The sequence below is a fragment of the Molothrus ater genome, chromosome 6, assembly GCF_012460135.2.
Source record: "Molothrus ater isolate BHLD 08-10-18 breed brown headed cowbird chromosome 6, BPBGC_Mater_1.1, whole genome shotgun sequence".
NCBI classification, from domain to species: Eukaryota; Metazoa; Chordata; class Aves; order Passeriformes; family Icteridae; genus Molothrus; species Molothrus ater.
Window position 1 is genome coordinate 57689082 of NC_050483.2, and position 20045 is coordinate 57709126.

General features: G+C 48.4%; 1 protein-coding gene across 2 annotated transcripts in view; it reads right to left on the reverse strand.

The window, feature by feature from the left end:
• Positions 1-7723: 7723 nt before the first annotated feature.
• Positions 7724-20045, reverse strand: part of DAAM1 (dishevelled associated activator of morphogenesis 1) — a 97305-nt gene continuing 84983 nt past the window's right edge. For both annotated transcript variants that reach the window (XM_036384021.2, XM_036384020.2), the window contains 7 exons: positions 18494-18582; positions 17754-17922; positions 16899-17006; positions 13921-13981; positions 13164-13295; positions 11476-11646; positions 7724-10612 (listed from right to left, as the gene is read on the reverse strand). In XM_036384021.2, the coding sequence (XP_036239914.1) occupies positions 10403-10612; positions 11476-11646; positions 13164-13295; positions 13921-13981; positions 16899-17006; positions 17754-17922; positions 18494-18582 (940 nt within the window). In that variant the 3' untranslated portion in view covers positions 7724-10402. The remainder of the gene's footprint in view (positions 10613-11475; positions 11647-13163; positions 13296-13920; positions 13982-16898; positions 17007-17753; positions 17923-18493; positions 18583-20045) is intronic.

Sequence of the window (20045 nt, forward strand, 5' to 3'; positions counted from 1 at the left end):
TGCCCATGCTGGTGTCACCCCACTCAGAGATCCCCTTTTCTCTGAAGACAGGAAGACACTGATGTTTTAGACACTACAAAATGGGCTCTGAGGCTCCAACCCTCCAGCTTCTTTCCTTATTCCTCCCTTGAGATGAGCCTGGACAAAGCAAATTGCACAAATCTTATTTGCTCAAGGATATTGGGACATATTTTAGCAAACCAAAAATCACGAGGATTATTCAGTGCAGGATATTCAGCGTAGGAGAAAAAGGAGTTCAAGTGATTTGAAAGCCAGTTCAGCCCTGGATACTGGAGACAACTGCAGTCAAAGGCAAATTAAAAATGAGTCTTTGGGCTCTTTAGTCTCTTGTTGACTTTCCAGCATATTTAAACCCTCAGTTCAAGAGTACCTTGCTATTTGGCAATGATAACATGCCACTGACTGAACTAATGCATTATATCTTAGAAGGAAAACATTAAGTCTTGATGAACGACAAGCATTTTAGAAAGTACTCCTCCAACTGCATGCAATGGTAGTTTTCCTGCTGATTTAATAATCAGATTCATTCAAGTAGTTATTTTCCACTCCTTTCCTAATCTGTGGATGAGGCCTCTGTTCAAAGCAAATACTGTGTGCATAACTTAGGAGCTGGGAACAATTAGCAGTCCAATTAGCAGTATTTACAAGTGACAGCCAGATGGGCTGTAATAGCTGCCATCAATCACCAGAACGGGGAGAGCTCAGGGGTTTGAAATACCCCATTGCTGCCTCTCTTTCAGCGCTGGTGTTGATTCCTGTATCCAGCAGGTGCCAGCAGAGACCTCAGCAGCCAGCAGAGCTGTCCCGTCAATGATCCTGAGAAAAGCCTTCCTGTTAATGAGATCAACCCTCAGAACTGCTGCTTCCCAAATGGGAGCACTCAGGGTAGGGGTTGTGACTGATGCCCAAAGAGCACCTCACCAAAACTTATTTTGAAAGACATATTCAGCACATGCTGCTCTTTGGGAAGTTTGTTGTACAGGCTGAAATGAATAATTTGGAAAGCACATCAGAAAAGTGGCATTTTGTGAATGCAGACCAGAGCTGCAGAGCTGCAGCCTGGAGGGCTGGTGAGATCAGTCCCAGTGCTGGCAGAATGCTTTGCTCAGCAGCACAGCTGCCTCTGCTCTCTGGATGCTTTTGTATTTTCACATGATGACTCTGATTATTAATAATAAATGGGTGCACATCTAGATCTGCTTGCAAAGCATTACAGAGCCACAAAGTGCTAGTAAAAAAGATCCCAAGTCCTTCAGGAGGAATTGCTCACAATAAGATGCAGTCTTGGGGGATCTCATGCCTAACTGCACAGTGCTGCTTTGCTGCTGCAAGCCCTGGGCTTGCCATGACCAGTGGGGTGAGTTCCAGTGGCTTCACTGGGGCTGAATGTGGGAGGACAAGGCCAGCCCTCCCTCCTAGAGCATGGCCAGCCCTCCTGTGCTCCCAGTTTGCAGTGGAGTGATGGGTTTCAGTGCCATGCTGTTGGCAGGACACTACCTGAGTGCTGAAGCATCCAAATCACCGCAGCCAAAGTGCTTGGGCAGCAGCTCAGCCTTTCTAGGTATTTTTTTTCCTAGGAATTCACTGCTGTAAGAAGCAGGAGGAGAAGTGATGTAGGGAGAGACAGACTGTGAATCCCTCTCAGTGGCATGAAATGGATGAGTCACAGGGGAAATCAAAGTGAAAGCAGCAGAAACCCCGGGCACAGCACTGAGACCTGCACTAATCTGTCTGGGGAGTCATGGATGAGCTCAGCCATGAAGACCCCAGGGGGCTGTGACAGAAGGAAATTTAACAAGGAGGGCTGTGTGCTGGGCTGTTTGTACTGGGTGGCAGAGCACACCAATGTGCCCACAGGCTCATTGGTGATCATAAGAGATGAGTAGGATCCAGCTGTGATTCAGCAGAGGAAGTAAATTCACCCTCAGAGGAACTGCTTGTTATTTGTGTTATTTCTTGACTGCTGGCACTGAGCTCCTCCAGGCTCAGCTGTTTTCACAGAGGCAAGCACTGCCAGAAGCCCACAAAACCAACCAGGGAACAATTTCTGACTACTTGGGATCCTTAATTTTATACATCCACTATTCTTGCCTTTATTTTTAATCTTATCTCTTGCACAGTCAGTTCAGAAACTAAGGGAACATCAAAAGGTAATCATAAAGGTAACAAAGTTTTTTAAAAGCTTTATTTAGACTAGAGGATTGTGCCTTTCCTCAGGGGCCTTTTGTTGTGTGCACTGAAGAGTTAAAGGTGTTTGCAAACCACAGAGCTCCACACATTTGCTGTCCCTCCAGACATGGGGACACCTCTTCTTGCCACCATAAAGAAAAGCAGAAAGATGCAGCCGTGATGACTTTGGGGAAATCATTTAGGGAAATGATATTCCTCAGTTTCTGGGATGCATATTAGGAGTGGGAATAGTGCTGATCAGCCTTCCACATCTGGAGGAACATCCATGTTTCTCCCAGGGGCCAGAGCAAGTCTGGCTGGAGGCAGCAGGGATATCTCCTCCTGCTCCTGCCAGCAGCTCTGATGCAGAGGCTTAAACACTTTGGGTAGTGCCTGGGGGCTTGGCCAGAGGGATTCACTGAGGGATTCACACTCAGAGCAGGTGACAATTGTCCCCGTGTTGGGGCTGCACATGGACACCAGGCTGGCTCCTATGTGAGGTTATGGAAAACACCAGGCTAGCCCAGCCCACCCCACTCCCATCAGAGAGCAGCTGGGAGGATGCTGGTGCTTCAAAACCCCTCTGGATGAGCCCTACAAATTAACACATCCCCCCCAGGCTCATCTACCCTCAGGGTAGCTGTGGACAAAACCAGCAAAATAAATTTCTCTGAAATTCATCCCGCCCTCCCAGCAATTCCCTCACGACCCCATAAATGAAATTTGCTTACCTGATTTAGCAACATACTCTGACCGAATCTCAGCATCAGGGATGAAAAATGCTCTGAGTAATCAGGTCACTTGTTTTTTCCAGTGGAATCTAATGTGCTGCAGCACTTGTGCCTGATCTGTGCCTGTGGCTTCTGTGCTCAGTCTGGTGCATTTTACAGAACATTTGGTAATATAGCATCCCTGAGGTCATGTCAAGTTCTGAATACAGCATCTGAATTGTGGAGTCTTTACAGAAAATGTAACTCAAATGGTGATTGCCCCCTGCTATTAAATTGGAAAGATTTGCCATAGAAACCAGGCCTTGCCTGAGTGCTCTCACTGATTTCACAGCAAAAAGGGTTTTAGGCAATGATCAGGAACTGGACAAAGCACAAAACTGGGACTTCCTTATTTTCCTTGAGCCCAGGGGATGCTCTGCCCAGAGCCTGGCAGAGTAAAGCCATGTCAAAGTAGACAGCACAAATTCAAGCAGATGGAAAAGCTGCTGGCACCCCTCAGCACCCACAGCCCAGGTAAAGGCAGGGGCACTGTCCCAGCCCAGCTTACAGCAGTGTCCTGGCAGGCCAAAGCCATGGGTTAGACAAAGCTGTGTCCTCCAGACTTGCTGCGCTGGTTCCCAGGATAATCCTGGGTTAGAGCAGCTCTGCTTGCTGCTGCCCAAAGCCAAAGTGGGTTCATCCTGCCCCTCCTGCAGAGCCAGCCCTGAGCTGAGAGCACGTGAGCAAATATTGGAATATGGGCCAGTAAAGAAGGGAATGGAAAAATGGCAATTTCAATGACTTGCCTTCACAAAATTGCTCTGAGAACTGGGAAACTCCAGCTTAATTTCAAGTTCTTTGCAGTGTGACAACAGAGTGCATACATAAAAAATGTGGAAATCCAGGGCACTGGGAATATTTCTCTGTCTGTTCTGGGGTGCCCTGACCCCCAAGGCAGCACTGACTCTGACCCTCATCCATGGAGAAAGTTTCCCAGACTTCAAGATAGACTGGAATCCACAAAAGAGTGAAATAGATTATAGAGAGTAGTGTGGGTGTTATCAATTGGTGAGAAATTGAGGTTTTGGGGTTTTTAGTCTGTTGTGGATGGAAGCAAGATGGAGGGCACAGGGTGTCACCCTGGGTTTCTTCTTCATGCTGCTTCTTCCTCCTTCTTCATGGGTTTGGGTGGCATTTTGTAATTGGGCAAAAAAGTCCTCATTGGGTGCTCTTTGGGATCCGTTATTGGGTTAAAATGGAAAATAATCCAGGTGTCAATTCTTAATTGGATGGTTTAGTCTTAAAAGACCTTGTACCAAGAGACTGTTGGCCATTTTGTGCCTTCTAATGAAAAGCTGCAGAACTCATGGTTGTGAGACTGTTTTACTGATAAGAAATAATAAACACCGAGTCCAAACATTAATTACTGTCTGGAATGCCTTCAGTGCAGACCCAGAGAAACCCACAACTGGTACCCCAGCAGAAAGCTGGGTAGGAACAGGCTCCCAACACAAACCCTGGCACTGGGGTGGGCCCTGGGGACACTGCAGTGCAGTGGGGCATTCTGTGGTAATTTCAAAAGCCATGGAAGTAAGTTCAGATGACCCACGGAACTGTTCTGAGTTACTTTATCTTGCACACACGTGCATTTTTGGTGCCTGCACATGCACACCCTTAGCATCCACCTGAAGGTTGGGCATTGCCAAAGGTCACGGAGAAGCCACAGGCTGTGACCTTCAGCTGACTCGAATTACAATGGAGAGAATTAAAATTAGCCCTCCTCAACCATGCTGGGGGAAAACTTCCATAGAAAATTTAGCATGAGAACTTTTCAGATCGCAGTCGAGATCGCAGAGGAAAACAAGAAGCAGAATTTATTTTGTACTTGACAGCACTAAAATGCTGAAGGTGGAAAGAGCCAGCAGATGGCAGAGCAGATGCTCTGCCTTTGCTGAGGCTCCGGTGGGGCCCGGCAGCACGGGATTTCTCCCTGGCTTACCTGCACACTCTCAACAAGCCTGGTTTAAGGCTAAAAATGGCAAAAAACGCTCAGAGGTTTCAGGTCAGAGCACTCCTGATCCAAACGGAGAACTCTCCTTTGCACATGCATCTGTTGGAGGACCCTAAGCAATGGCAGGGACAGAGCTCACAGGAGAGATGTCTGCAGGATTTGCTGCAGGAGATGGAGTGGAGATGGGGCTCATCCCCTCCCTCCTGCATTCATCCCCCTTGTGTCCTCTTGGCCTCTCCTGTCTCCCCCAGAAGCCAAGCTTGAAGAATGTTTGCATCCAAATCACAGGCTGATGAAATAACCAGCTTTCATGGGAGTTTAGAATCATAGAAATGTTTGGAATCACAGAATCATTTAGATTGAAAAAGATTTCTAACATCATTGAATCCCCCATTCCCCCAGCACTGCCCAATCTCACCATTAACCATGTCCCCAGGTGCAATATTTACATGGCTTTTAGATACCTCCAGGGATGGTGACTCCACCACTGCCCTGAGCAGCCTGTTCCAATGTTTGGTAACTCTCTGGACAAAGAACTTTTCTCTAATATCCAATCTAAACCTGCCTTGGCATAACTTGAGGCTTTCTCTTGTCCTGTTCTTTGTTACCTGGGAGAAGAGATCAATTTCCACCAGCTCCACCCTCCTGTCAGGGAGCTGTAGAGAGTGAGAAGGTCCCTCCTGAGCCTCCTTTTCTCCAGGCTGAGCCTCCCCAGCTCTCCCAGTTGCTCCTCATGAAACTTGACATTGAACATCAGACCTGACATTGGACTGCCTGTCCTGTGGCAGTCCCTGCACAAGGACTGCAGATTTGATCAGGCTGTGTGAAAATGAAGATAAAGCCATAAATAAAATTTCAGCCATAAATAAAAAAGTGCAGATTTACCCCAGAGCATCTGTTTGAGGTGTGACACAGGGGCAGTGGCAGTGGGGACAGGTCCCACTGCACAGGTGGGAGCAGAACTGGCAACATCCCTGCTTTGCTTACCCTTTCCCTCCTCCAGCAGGGATATCAAAGCCTGACAGGTCCATTGGGCCCATGGTCCCCTTTTTTGGGATTAAATAAATAGTCCAGAATTCCAGCAGAGTGGCTGCCCAGCAGGATGGGAGCTGGCTGTGTCTCCCCATCTGGCTGTGCCTGCCCTACTTGCTGAGCTGAGCTTTGCATGCAATGCTGCACTGCTGCCGTGCCTGCATCAGGCATTGCCACAAGCCCTTGACTCATCTTTTCCCAGCTGGGGGAATGCCAGGGGTGACAGGCTGAGTGCGGGAGGTGACACCTGCCACTCCTGTGGCCCCAGCCCTGGGCAGCAGGGAAAGCTGCCAGGCTGGAGCAGAGCACAGCCAGGGCTGGCTCAGCAGGTTTGGTGCCACCAACCCGGGTGGCCCCACGATGGGACAATTCCTCCAGGAGCGCCGTGCCCGGCAGCTTCCCTGCCACCAGCGGGTCTGGGCAGGTTTGGACCATCCAGAACACAAGGGTGTGCTGGCTCATGGCTGTGAGAGGAGGGAACAGCCTCCAGGATTTGGGGCACAGGAGCCTTTTTTCAGGTGAAAACCCAGACAGCCAGGACATCAGTGGACATGGGCTCACACAGCAGAGGTGTGCCAGTCCAGCACAGTGCCCATCCTGGCCCCCTTTCCACTAGGATAACAAACATTGTATCTGCAATTTGTATTCTTAAACAACAGATGCTGCTAATCCAGCCATGTGGAAGGGTTTGAAGTCGAGGAAGCTTGAAAGTTACTAGGATATTTTTTCCCATCGAGTATCTTGGTTCTGTAAAAAGCTGTGTCCTGACCTTGCTCACAGCCACCCTGCCCCGTGTCACACAATGGCATGGCCCAGGAAACCTGCAATCTGCCACAAACTAGAATTTCAGGTCCTCATTGGTTTGTGGGGTTTGGCCAGCTTGTTCCCATCTATTTATGGACAAACCCCAAGCAGCCTTACGCTGGGGACACGGGGATTTATGATGGGAAGAGAAGTTGAAGCTATTCCTGTTTTCCTTGGGTCCTATCACCACCCAGCCCTGGGCTGCTTTCCCATGGCATCACCAGCCCACGACTGCCAGGGTTGGTGATGGAATCTGTGCTCCCTGCCAGCCCCAATCCAAAATGGGAAGCCCATGGGTCAGAGCACAATGCAGATGCTCCCATTGGCACAGGCAGCGGGGTCTGGGGGTGTCTCTGAGTGCTGCAAACATCACTCAAGAGCGTTGGAAAAATAAAGTAACACAGCCTTGATGGAAAGGTGTGTGGGAAAGGAAAAGCTGAGCAGGAATAAACCAGGAGGGGTTTGGGCTACTGCCAAGGAAACATCACTAGATAGGCTAGCTAGAGGCACAGTGGGCAGCCCAGCCAGCACTTCTCTTGGAAAAAGGGACAGGATCCAATCCCATGATACAAATCTGGCTGCTGCCTCAATGCAGGATCCTGGAAAAGCCCCAGTGGGCTTTTGGAAAAATTCCCACCAAGGTGGGAACAGACATCAGCAACAACAAAACGAGGAGAACTGAACGGGTTCACCAACAGGGAGGCATTTCAGAACCCACATGTGGGTGACAATGAGGATGCTGCAATCCTGGAGGGTGGAAAAACCCAGCTACCTTAAACCCAGCAGGGTGGAAAAACCCAAATCTCCTAAAACCCAGCACTCAGGGCAAGGGTGAAGGGGTTATCACCTGACCCCAAAAATGCCTGCAAACACACCCAAAAAAGAACAACCCTCAGAGAGCCTCTTTTTCAACACCTGCCTCAATTCCTAATTATCCCATTTTTTTCCCCTAAAAAATAACTCAGGCTCTGCCGTGTACACTCACCAAAATTGTTTTGCTTTATTGCATATTGCCATCTTAGAAAATGTACAGTCTCATAACATTACACAGCATTTCCCACTAGCTAGAACTACTAACATCCTTGCACCTAACAGACTACCTTAGTCACTACGAAGCTAATAAGGTCCAAGACATAAACTTTTGTTTACAAATCATTATGGATTTTTTTGTTGTTTTGTTTTTGGCATTATTAAAAAAAAAAAAAAATCATCTTTAAAATACACACCCAAGAGAAAAGAGTGGCTACTTACACCAGCACCAATCTAAAAGTAGTTTTCGACAATGGCACATGGAATTACCTGCACACAGCCTTTGTATTTATTTATAGAGATATAATATTTTTTTCTTTTTTCTTTTTTTTTTTTGAAAGAAAACAAAGAAATGGCAAAGTCAGCCTGATAATCAGGCTGTTGTAAAACAATTTAAAAATAAAAACAACCCAAGAGGTTTGGAAGGGCAAGAGGAAATCTGTCAGGAAAGGTCCTGATGTGGCACTGGGGTTGCAGAGGCAGGAGCCGGGGTGGGTGCTGGCACCCAGGGACCCCGGGAGGAGATTGCCCTTTCTGACCCCACCACCCGCCCAATTAAACACGTGTGACCAACCATTCCTTAAACCATCAGAAGCCAAACTTTTTCTTTTTAACCTTTTTTTTTTTTTCCTTATTTTATATATTTTCAATTCCCCCCATAGTCCATTCCCTCAATTGTATCAGCCCCATTTTTTTTCAGCCATAAATAAAAAATATAAATAGAGGCACTTTAGTTAAGGAATAGTATTATCATTACCTTTTGTCTTTATTTCCCCCTCCTTCTTAAAGCAAAGTGCTTAACTCCACCTTTGAACATAATCTGCAGGTTTTGCAGCTGCTTGGCTATGAGGTGCTGGACCTTATTTTTGCACTTACCTGCTTTATTTATTACTGTTTTAAATGCTACTCAGAAAGTTTTTTTTTTCTTTTTTCTCTTTTTTTTCTTCTTTTTTTTTAAACCTACAGTGCGTTAAATGTTGCAATGAAGAAAAGAACAAAATGGTAAAACCACAGCTCTTGACAACTCTGCTTCGAGAGAGATTTCACAGCTTTCACTCAGCACACAGACCCCACGGCCTTCAGGTGCTTAGAACCATATTTTTTTTATACAAATTAGTTTAAACAGCACTTTTGCTATACAGTACATATAGTTAACTGACATCCCATACCCACCAGTAATACCGATTATCTGACAAAAAAAAAAAAAGAACAACCAACCTTGTTTCAAATAGTGTTAATATCTAGTGCAACAGGGACAAACTCATCTCTCCACAGGAAAAAGAACAAACAAACAAAAAAAAAAGATCACAAAAGTATTGGTGGTATAAAAAGGTTTTGTTTTGCTTTCTTAAAAAACATACCACAAATAAATAAAAGTAAAAAGTAACAGTCCTCTATATAATCAGCATAATTTAAGAATAGAAATGTTAATATGTTAATGGTGGTTATTTTTTATTCTCCAATTCTTAATTTTCTAAACCCTTAAATTATTACTCCCTGAGAGCTCTGAATTACTTTTATTATTGGTTTTTTTTGTCTTTTTCTTTTTTTTTTTGGACTGACATTTGACAGGTAGTTCTGCTTACAAATTTGCAATGACAATGAACAGCAAACCAGTCAAAAAAAGGACCTGGCTAAGAGACGAGTGTTTCTTGGCATCACTGCTTCTGTGTGTCCGAGAAAGAAAAAGGAAAAGAAGGCAGGTGAAAGCTGCTGGGTTTTACCCCAACCCCTTTGTATTTCAGAGACCTTTGGTCCTGACCCACCTTGACAGAGGATACAGTTTGTCCCATTGAACAGAAAGCAAGAACAAAAGTTACAACGCAAAAGTTTATGCTCTTCGTCTCCTCCGAGAACCGAACCTTTCCCACCATCTTGGGCCAGAAAACGTTGCAAAAGTATAAATACATCAGTGTGGCGTTACAGCGAGAAGCACTTTTGGGTAAAGTTTGTCCTTTAGCAAGGTGGCAGCAGGAGGAAAAAGAGCATTTCCCAAGGATGACGGGAAGAGCATCGCTGGGAGCACCCGCGGCGCCGAGCTCGGGAACCGGCGCGAACGCACAGATTGCGAGTTTCTCAGAATAATCACAACAATGAGAGAAAACAAACAAACAAACAAACAATGGATTAAAGTTCAGTCAACTTTGCTTTTTTTTTTTTTTTTTTTTTGTCTTTTCTTCTTTAAACCGCTCGGCTTGTGTGCAAGGCGTCCCCTGCAAGTGGCCCTGGGAGGGTTCTGAGCAGGAGAGCAGCAGGAGGCAGCTTCCCCGTCGGCTTTGGGACCATGGGGACAACCGGCGGCTTGGGGTTGGGTCCTCTCTTGCTCCACGGACGTGGCATTGTGCTTGTGCATGGGGAGAACTACTTTTTGGAGTGGGGAGGAGGTGGTGCTGGCACTGAGCTGCCCACACACCTCCCTCCACACCCCCCGACCCGACTATTTACACAGTATCTACACACACGCACTCGCCCGCGCGGGGGACAGAGAGCGTGCCACTGTTCCGCTTAGAATCGCAAGGCAGTGTCCTGGAAACAACAAAAACCAAAAAAAAAACCCAAAAACCACAGCCACTTCAGAAAGACTGACCCACGTGTCTTTTGCTGGGTTTTGCTGTCAGTTTGTTTCTCAGAAGTTGAGCTTGGTGACGGGCCTCTCGCGGCCGCTCTCGGCCAGCTGGTTGGTGATGCGCTTGCGGTTGCGCTTCAGCTTGGTGAGGTCCTTGTCGAAGACTTCCCCCGAGCGCAGGGCAGACACCAGATCATCGAACTCGCCGCTCTCCTCCCCGCTCTCCTTGGCCTTCCTGGCCTTGCGCTCCCGCTCCCGCTGCTCCTTCAGCTGCAGGCCGTGGCGGAGGGGGGAAAGAAGGCAGCTCAGTCTCACAGAGGTGGTTGTGGGGGTGCCCAGCACATGCGTGGTGATGCCCAAACTCGTGGAACTCAAGGGCTGTTTCCCACCCCAGTGCTTAGCACATGAGAGCTGGTCAGGGTTATTGATAGACTACATCCCTGGATGTGCTCCAAGGCCAGGCTGGACAGGGCTTGAAGCAACCTTGTCTAGTGGAAGGGGTCCAAGCTCACAGTGAGGGGGTTGGAACTAGGACTAGGTCACTTCCAGTCCAAAGCATTCTGTGATTCTGAGATTCTGTGATAAAACCCATGGGCTGAGGGTCACAGCCCCACGGCTGCTGCTCATGGATCCCCAAACTCATGGAACTCAAGGGTTGTTTCCCACCCCAGTGATTAGCACATGAGAGCTGGTCAGGGTTATTGATAGACCATATCCCTGCTCCAAGGCCAGGTTGGACAGGGCTTGGAGCAACCTTGTCTAGTGGAAGGGGTCCAAGTTCACAGTGAGGGGGTTGGAACTAGGACTAGGTCACTTCCAGTCCAAAGCATTCTATGATTCTGAGATTCTGTGATAAAACCCATGGGCTGAGGGTCACAGCCCCATGGCTGCTGCTTGTGGGTCACAGCAGCTGACAGACAGCACCAGCTCTGCTGCACATTTCAGCTGCAAGACCTCCCCAAACCAAGGTCATTAATCAAGTAGTGAAAAGCCATTGGGTCTGAGACCACAGAAGCTCCCTTCCCAGCCTTCAGTGCTGCCTGTGCCACCCTGACCACCGTGGGGATATTATGACACTGTTGCCACTCCCAGATGCCCTGGAGGTGCTGCCAGACTTGCTGGTGTGTGCTCACCTGTGCCTCCATGCGCGCCCGGCGCTCCTCCTCCTCCTTCCTCTTCCTCATGTTCTCATTCTCCTGCTTGGCCTCTGTCACAGCTTGAAGGAACTGGTCAAAGATGCCAAAGAATTCGTCAGGCTGCATTTTGTCTGTGTCTTCTCCAAAGTGCTTCACAGCCTTGGAAAACTGGAAGAGAGAAGACAGAGGTGCATCAGTTTTGGATAAATCCACTGGACTGGTGAAACTTTCAACCTGATGGAGCAGAGTGAAACACTCCCAGCAGCCATGGCACACAGCAGGGCTCTGCCTCATCAAGCCTTGATTTAAAGCTGAAATAAATCACCTGATGTGTTACCTGTTGCCCTTCAAGATCTGGATCACTATCAAGCCCCCTCTCCCCATCTTGCCTCTGGCTCTGCTGAGCCTCCCCTGCCCCAGCTCCACTTTATTAACTAAGCAGCAGTAAAAACAAGGAAGCAAAATATTGTGGGACTGAAGACATAAAACTAATAGTAAACACGGCAGGGGAAGGGAAACTTGCACTTTTAAGTTTTTCTTTGAAGTATTTTTGGGGTATTATTTATCACTGCCACATGCTCTGCTATTGAAACCAAATGTGTTGGTGAAACTTCTAACAGAGATTTCTGCCCAGGCTCAGGCACAGCCCTGGGCAGGGAAATAAGGGAGTTTTCCTGCCTCTTGTGCTGTTTGCACACCATTAATGTGAGGGAGTCGAATGAGGCCGTAGCAGAGGTCAGGACAGGACATCCACAATCTGCCAACATGTCCCAGTCCCCAAGCAGCCCCCGAGTTGTCCTTGGGACTGACACTCTTTGTTCTCACTTCCAGTCTGAAGGAGACTCTTTGTGCAGAGCAAGTTTGTTAAAACTGTGAAGGCACATTCTGGAGATAAGCACGCTTAAAAGAAAAGAAAAACAAAATCAAAGCACCAACAGATTTATTAGTTGCTTTGATATTGCAGGGTAGACCAAGAGGAACATTTTTAAAGCCTGCCTGTATGATTTAGTTTTATTTGCAGGGGTGCCTCTGGCTCTTCAAAAGACATTTAGTGCATTTTTATTTCTTTGTTTACTTAAGAGACTTAACACTTCAAGATGCAGGGAGGAATCTGAGAAGTGCCACTATATAAGTCAATATAATTGAGGTTAATCTTGCTGATTTTAATCAAGATATTACAATTCTCTGCCATGTTACTAAAGATTCTGGTGGGGGAGGGAAGGCTGAAAATGCTCTCCTGATGTGTTATCAAGTTTATAAAACAGGGATGTTTCTGCTTTCCTAAGAGAAAACAGGAACACAACTTGAATCTGGACATGTGTTTAAAAAGCAAAGAGCTGGAGCTCTCCACACAGCCCATCCCTTACAACAACCATGGAAAATTGCTTCAGAGTGGGCTTCCACAGATGCTGGGGACCATGACCAGACCTTCTCCTCCAGACCCAGCCAAGTCAGCAGAAGATGATACACTTTTCAGAGCATTTGCCACCACTCCTAACGCACTGCAGAGAGTATCTGGTTACCACCAGCAGGCCAAAGGGGTGGCCTGGGTTAGCCATGGCCTCAGGGAGGTCCATGATAATGCCCCAGCACGGGTCAGGAGGACAATTCCAGCTGGGTAGAGCCAGGGAGAAGGAGGTGAGGCTGAAAAGCTGCTCATATCTCAAGGACTTTGGTGGCCTTACCAGCTCTTTTGCTTCCATCAGGAGATCTTCGACATCCGAGAAGCTGAAGCTGGCCAGTGTGATGAACTGGCTGACCACGGAGACAAACTTGTCCCCTGCCTGCTGAACCTGGGACTTCTGGAAGTCCAACTCCTTTGGGGGGAAAAAAAAAAGGTAAATCTGGTCAGGGCCTGGCTGATGAGGGACACAAATACCACTGGCCTCTGGTAGTGGCACTGGGAGTGTGCCTGAATCAGTGCCAGGGGTTCTGCTGGCACCACCACTGCTGCTCCCCCTGCCATGCATGACACCCTGGATCACACTGCCTCAAGTGAGCTTTTAAGCCAAATCCTGCAGGAAAGCTTATGGGAACAGGATAATTGAGCAAGACAGTGAGTCCTCTGGGATACCTCCACCATTTCATCAGCACTCCAGCTGTGCTGCAGAAGTGCTCCCCAACTCTCAGTGCTTTTACAGCCAAGGGGAGACTCCACTGCACATCACAGGAACTCCTTGGGCATCATCACTAGGCTTACTCAGCCTCCCTTGATGCATCAGACATAAACCATGAGTGTGCCTCATCACACATGGTAACTTCAGTGCCAGAGCAGCCCTGAGAGGACAGGCACACGTGCAGGGCAGGAAGGAAAGGCAAACACATCTCCAGGATGTGAGATAAAAGCAGCTTCACTGGGAGCTCCCTGGCCTGCCTCCCCAAGGAGGGATGCAGTGCTGCTCAGAGCCAGGCTGGACTATACTTGATTTAAATAATACTTACAGTCTCCACTGCTCTCAGGCCACTTCTCAGAGTGTTTATTTCTTTCTCCAGCTCAGTCATGCTGTTGGAAATAGCAGGATGTTAATTTTCAGCTTTTCCCAGCAAAATCTACAGCTCTCTGACCAACTTGACCATGGTTTTCCCACTGAAAAGACCCCAACCCTGCCCACATTGCCTCCTTTTTGCAGATCAGCGTGTCTCAAGCAGCAAATCAGGCTGACAGCCTCTAAGCTGGGACTATCTCACAGTGGCTGCAGCTGCTTGCTTCAAAGCAAAGCACTTTTCTGTATTTTTAATCAAGGGGACTGCCCAGGTTTAGCAAGCTCAGCAGCCTCCAGCCCTCTCCAAGTGAAAGGATGGCTCAGGAAATCTGTGCTGGGCACAGATTTTTCTCCAGATCCAGCAGTAGATGATGTCATTATCCCAGTGCACAGAGGAGAGTTATTCAGGGTACCATGGCTGGGTGAACACCAGGCAAAGCATCCTTCCAAGGAGGAGCGAGCCTTTCACAAAGGGAGACAGCCCAAGTATAGAGAAATCAAAATAAATCACCACGTCTGGCACTGCCTTTGTTTACACAAGGCTCAAGCCCCTGATGAGCTTCAAATTCAAATGCTTATGGGTTTCTACCACTACTATGTTAAGGGAAGCTTTCTCACAAAGCCTCAGTGACCACAGGCTTGATGCCTTTCCAGGGGTGTCTGTGCGAGGGCTGGGGTCCCTGGAAATGCTGATGCTGGGTCATGGGGCAAGCATTCCTGGCAGGTTTAGTCTGGGAAAATGCAGTTTTGGGAGCTCTGTGCTCCAGCAGTTCATTACTACTGGTGGGATTGACAGAGGCAGCAATTTCTGCTTCACAGCTGCAGGACTGGGGGGAATTCAGGGTTTTCCAGAGCTTTAGAAACTTTTTGGTTTCGCTCTGGATTGGACCAAACCCAAATGTTACATATGGTGTCCAGTTTAGAGAGAAATGATAAAAGTTTAGGGGGGTGAAGAAACCCTCTGTGCAGGCGTTTTCTTTCCCACACGTGTGTCTGTGCAACAGCTGCAGGTCAGGAGCATGGGAAAGCCAGAGCCTGCACCAGCATGGAGCATGTCCTGCTCAGCCATGCCCTCAGCTGATGCCTACAAACTGAGCACCACACACCCACAGAACCATGGAATATCCTGAGTTGGAAGGGACTGACAAGGATCTCCAAGAATCCCACCCTGTGCCTGAGAGCATTGTCCAAATGCTTTTGGAGCTCTGTCAGGCTTGGGGCTGTGACCACTGCCCTGGGGGAGCCTGTTCCAGTGCCCAACCACCCTCTGGAAGAAGAACACTCCTCCCTGCATGCCAAGATTTGTCCTGTCACTGTGCTCAACCCCTGGATGATGATTACTTTACATTTTATACATGAGGATCCTTGTTTTGTCCAGTACACATCTTCCCTGGGAACCCACCACTGCTACAAGAGAGCTTTGAAGCTTGGAAGACCCTCAAGCCACTGTAAACTCCATGAATATTTCATAGAATCATGGAATGGTTTGGGTCAGAAGGGATCTCAAAGCCCATCCAGTTCCAAACCTGCTGCCATGGGACACATTCCTCTATGCCAGGTTGCTCCAAGCCCCATCCAAGCTGGTCTGGAACACTGCCAGGGAGGGGGCATCCACAACTTCTCTGGGTAACCTATTCTAACAGCAGCTGCCTCTTCTTCCACTGGATCTTCAGAGGATGACTACACCCTTCTCTACAGGACCCCATTGCTCCAGCAGAACCACACCTGACACTCCAGGAGGGCTGCAGCCACAATTCCAATGGCACTGCTACCAACACCCTGACCCACAGGGTGTCAGGTTAAGTTCTGACTCTGTCAGTGCTGTTCTAGTGTACTGCATTATTTATTTTATCCTTTTAATTTTTTTTCTTCTCTATTAAAGAGCTGTTATTTCCTGCTCCCATATTTTTTGCCTAAGAGCCCCTTAATTTAAAACTTATAGCAATTTGGAGAGGTGGAGAAGGTTTATATTCTCCATTTCAAGAGAAGCTCCTGCCTTCCTTAGCAGATTCCTGTCTTTCCAAACCAAGACACATGGGACACCTTCCACTATCCCAGGTTGCTCCATGCCCCATCCAAGCTGGTCTGGAACACTTCCAGGGAGGGGGCATCCACAACTTCTCTGGGTAACCTGTTCTAACTGCATCCTCTCTAAAGGGGTGCAGTTTCAGCCCCTCTTCATGTCCACAGCTAACACAACTGGCTGCAGAAATTTTTGATCTTTGCTGCTCGCATCCCTGAAGCATCAAAGCCCATAAGCTCCAGCTGGAGTTTAACACCAAAACAGAGCCTCACTGATTTCAGAGGTACTTCAGCAAATACTTGAGGGCTTTGCAGGGAAACAGCAGATTCCTCCTGATCTTAAAGGCTCAGGCTGTGTTTAAGGGCTTTGCTGCACTGGGGCAGCCTGTTCCCAACAGCTCACTGGGCAGGGTTAAAAATCTGGTTGCAAACCCCAAAAACTCCATGTTGGCAGAACAAGAGGAAGGCAGGATCTGGATGCAGGTGAGTCCCTCCCACAGCTGCCTGGTCCTGCCTGTGCTGCAGGCAGAGCCTCCCTGGCACATGAGGATAAACAGCTGCCCTTTATCTGCAGCCACACCGCAACCGCTTCCTCCCCGATTACTTAATGCACCATTAGAAATTAATTAAATGCTTTTGTGGTGAGATAACAACAGGAAGCGGCTGCTCCAAGCAGCTCTCCTCCCCCAAGCTCAGAACTTTAGAGCCTTCACTGCAAGGGCTGGGATTTAAAGCTGCCAGGTGATGTTTGCTTCTGAGTCCTGGGCCAGCGTGGCCATGGCATGGGATACCCAGCCCAACAGCCAGGGTCTGGCCAGGAGGGTGAGCTGGGGTGAGGTGACAGGGCAAAGCAGGCTGAAATGAGGGGAGAGGTGCTCCCAGGGCTGCCTAAGTGCCACCTCAAGCCCTGCTTACTTGACTTTGGCTGCCTGTGGGATGTCTCGCAGCTCCTCGTGCAGGCGGAGGACTTTGGGATATTTCTTTTCCACGACAGTGATGAGATAGTGCAGCAGGGTGATGTTCCTAGGAGAGAGGAGCAGAGAGGTCAGTCTGGCAGCATCTTGGGGGATTCATTGTTCAGTGAAAACCCCTGATTAAACCTCAACCCTAGTAATGAATTATTTGAGGATTTCTGCAAGGATGCTGCTTGATGCCTGTGTGGGGACATGGGATGGGTCTGTCCCATGCACAGCTACAGGGCAGAGCCTGGGCCCTGCAAGGAAGGGTTCTTTCTCCACAGGAGGAACCCAGGGGAGGTGACTTGAGCATCACTGCTCTTGTCCTCCAGTGTCCTTACTGATGGATGAGACCAGGCAGGTTTGAGACCTGACCCAGCTCCTCTTGCTCTGTGAACAGAGCTCAGCAGGGTAAAGCAAACCAGGCAATGGCTGCATCAGCATGAGAGAGAGGCAGAGGGAGTTCCTGTGGAGAAAAGCCCCTGGGAACTCTTCCTCTGGCTCCTGGCATCTTCAAAGGGGTTAAAAAGCATTTGGAAGATGATCATCCTAATCAGCTATGGCTGGAGTTTAGCCAGCCCAGGAAGGAAAGGCCCCATCAATCGCTGTGCTGATCTGCAGCTTGGCTTCCCTTGAAAGCTGTCCTGCTCAAAAAAAAGCACACTCACATCACTGGGTGTGCCAAACTGGGCAGCAGGAGGAGGGGACTGCTCCCACCTACCCATGTCCCAGAGGTAATGCTAATGACCCCTGCATCCCCCCAGCACCCCTGGGGCCAAGGGTGGTACCAAGGATAAGGGCAGGGGCTGCTCACTTGTCAATGCTGGACTTGGTGTCTGCAATCTTGTTGAGGCTGGAGATCTTAAACCCGAAGGCGTTGCCCCTCTGGCCCTTGTTCATGTAATTCCCAAATGCCAGCACCACCTCCAGGAGCTGCTGGAGGCTGCTGCTCTGCAGCACTGCCTTGGAGCCAGCACGGATGGCTGAAAGCAGAGAGGGGTGGGACATTACCCTCTGCCACAAGAGCCCACCAGCAACCCCTTCAGCACCCCCAAAGAATGACCACCAACCCCTTCCCTTCCCTTCCCTTCCCTTCCCTTCCCTTCCCCTTCCCTTCCCCTTCCCTTCCCCTTCCCTTCCCTTCCCTTCCCTTTCCTTTCCTTTCCTTTCCTTTCCTTTCCTTTCCTTTCCTTTCCTTTCCTTTCCTTTCCTTTCCTTTCCTTTCCTTTCCTTTCCTTTCCTTTCCTTTCCTTTCCTTTCCTTTCCTTTCCTTTCCTTTCCTTTCCTTTCCTTTCCTTTCCTTTCCTTTCCTTCCCTTTCCTTTCCTTTCCTTTCCTTCCCTTTCCTTCCCTTCCCTTCCCTTCCCTTCCCTTCCCTTCCCTTCCCTTCCCTTCCCTTCCCTTTCCTTTCCTTTCCTTTCCTTTCCTTTCCTTTCCTTCCCTTCCCTTCCCTTCCCTTCCCTTCCCTTCCCGCTCCATCCAGGCTCATCCTGGCACAGAGGATGCTCTTCCTGGGAGTGATCCCAAAGTCCCTTAGCAGATCTTTGTCACTTGCCTTCCACTTTGGGTTTCACTTCTGCAACTCTCTCTGCAAACTTCTTCTTGAAGTAGAGGGACTGCAGCCTTTGCTGATAATGGTTTATCCTGGAAAACAAAGGGGAGGAGCAGGCTGAGCTTTGCTTGCTCCAGGCAGAGCTCTGTTGCTCCACTGCTCACAGCTGTGCTCACAAAGCACGCTTGAGCCAGGGTGATTAAAAAATAATGACCCCTTTTCTCCCTGAAAGTGTGCTGAGATGGGAAAAAATGACAACTGAAGCTACAGCTGTCCTGGGGTGGATCCCTGTGGGTTTTTAAGCACATGCTCAAGCCTATCCCCTTAACTCAGCAGGTTCAACAAGTGGATCTTTACACCCCACTGGTATGAACAAACAGTTCTTTCACAACCACTCCTAAGCAAAGGTGCTGATGAGGTCTGGGCTCCCTATGGCTTTGTGATGAGCTGCAGCTGGAGAGAGGCTCACCTATGACCAGAACTAATGAAACTGGACCTTCTGATCATCAGACTGATGGACTGGGCTGGAAAGGCCCTTTCCTGGGCAAGTCAGTGATGGCTCTGCTCGTGTCAGTTGTGTTTATGCTAACCAAGATCTCACTTGTACGCACATGGCAGTCTGATTTGAGTCACCAGGACCAAGGACCCACGGGAGACACGCTCACACACAGAGCCATGAGCTGCACTGTTGTACTAATCAGAGGTGACAAAGACATCACACTCAGTTACAGACCACAAGGCAAAATTAAAAATCAAGGAAAACATTTGCATCAGCACATTGTGCTTTCCAAAGGATGAAGGCATGGGAGCAACACTTGGGTGAGAGCCTGTGAAGAAGAAAGGTGACCTGTGATAGAAAAGCTAATTCTGAGTGTCAGTGAGCCCTGAGGGCTCAGGTCTGAGCTGCACAACTCCATCCTGCCTGTCTGTGACACTCAGCAAGCACACAGCCCATTGTTGGTGCACTGCTCAGGGAGGATGGGAGCATTTCTATTTTTGATCTCCCAGTGCAATCTCCAATTGTAAAACTCACTGACCTTGTCAATAAGTGACTGGCTTGAAGTTCAGCTAAGAAATTCAAAGAGCTCAGTGCAATTCAAATAAGAAGCTTCAAGATTTTAACTCGGCACCTCTAGAGGATGTGCATGCAATAGATAAGGTTATTCATCCCTGAAGACTCCTAAGTCTTAAATGATTGCTACCAGGAGCAGGAAGAAATGACATTTCCTTTCAGTCTCATACAGTCTCAGGAGCCCTGGAGATGAGTCAGTCCTGAGGTGACAAGTGGGACTCATCTGCACAGCAGGACAAAATGTACATACATCAGGCTGGAATATTCATTAGGATGAAAGGGAAAAGAGCACTGTGTTATCATTCTAACTGCACTTCCCATCTGGGCCACAATGAATCATAGGATGGTTTGGGTTGGAAGGGACTGAAAGATCATTTAGTTGCCCTGTAGGGACACCTTCCATCTGACCAGGTTAGATCACAGAATCTCAGAATCATCAATGTTGGAAGAGACCTTCAGGATTATCCAGTCCAACCATCAACC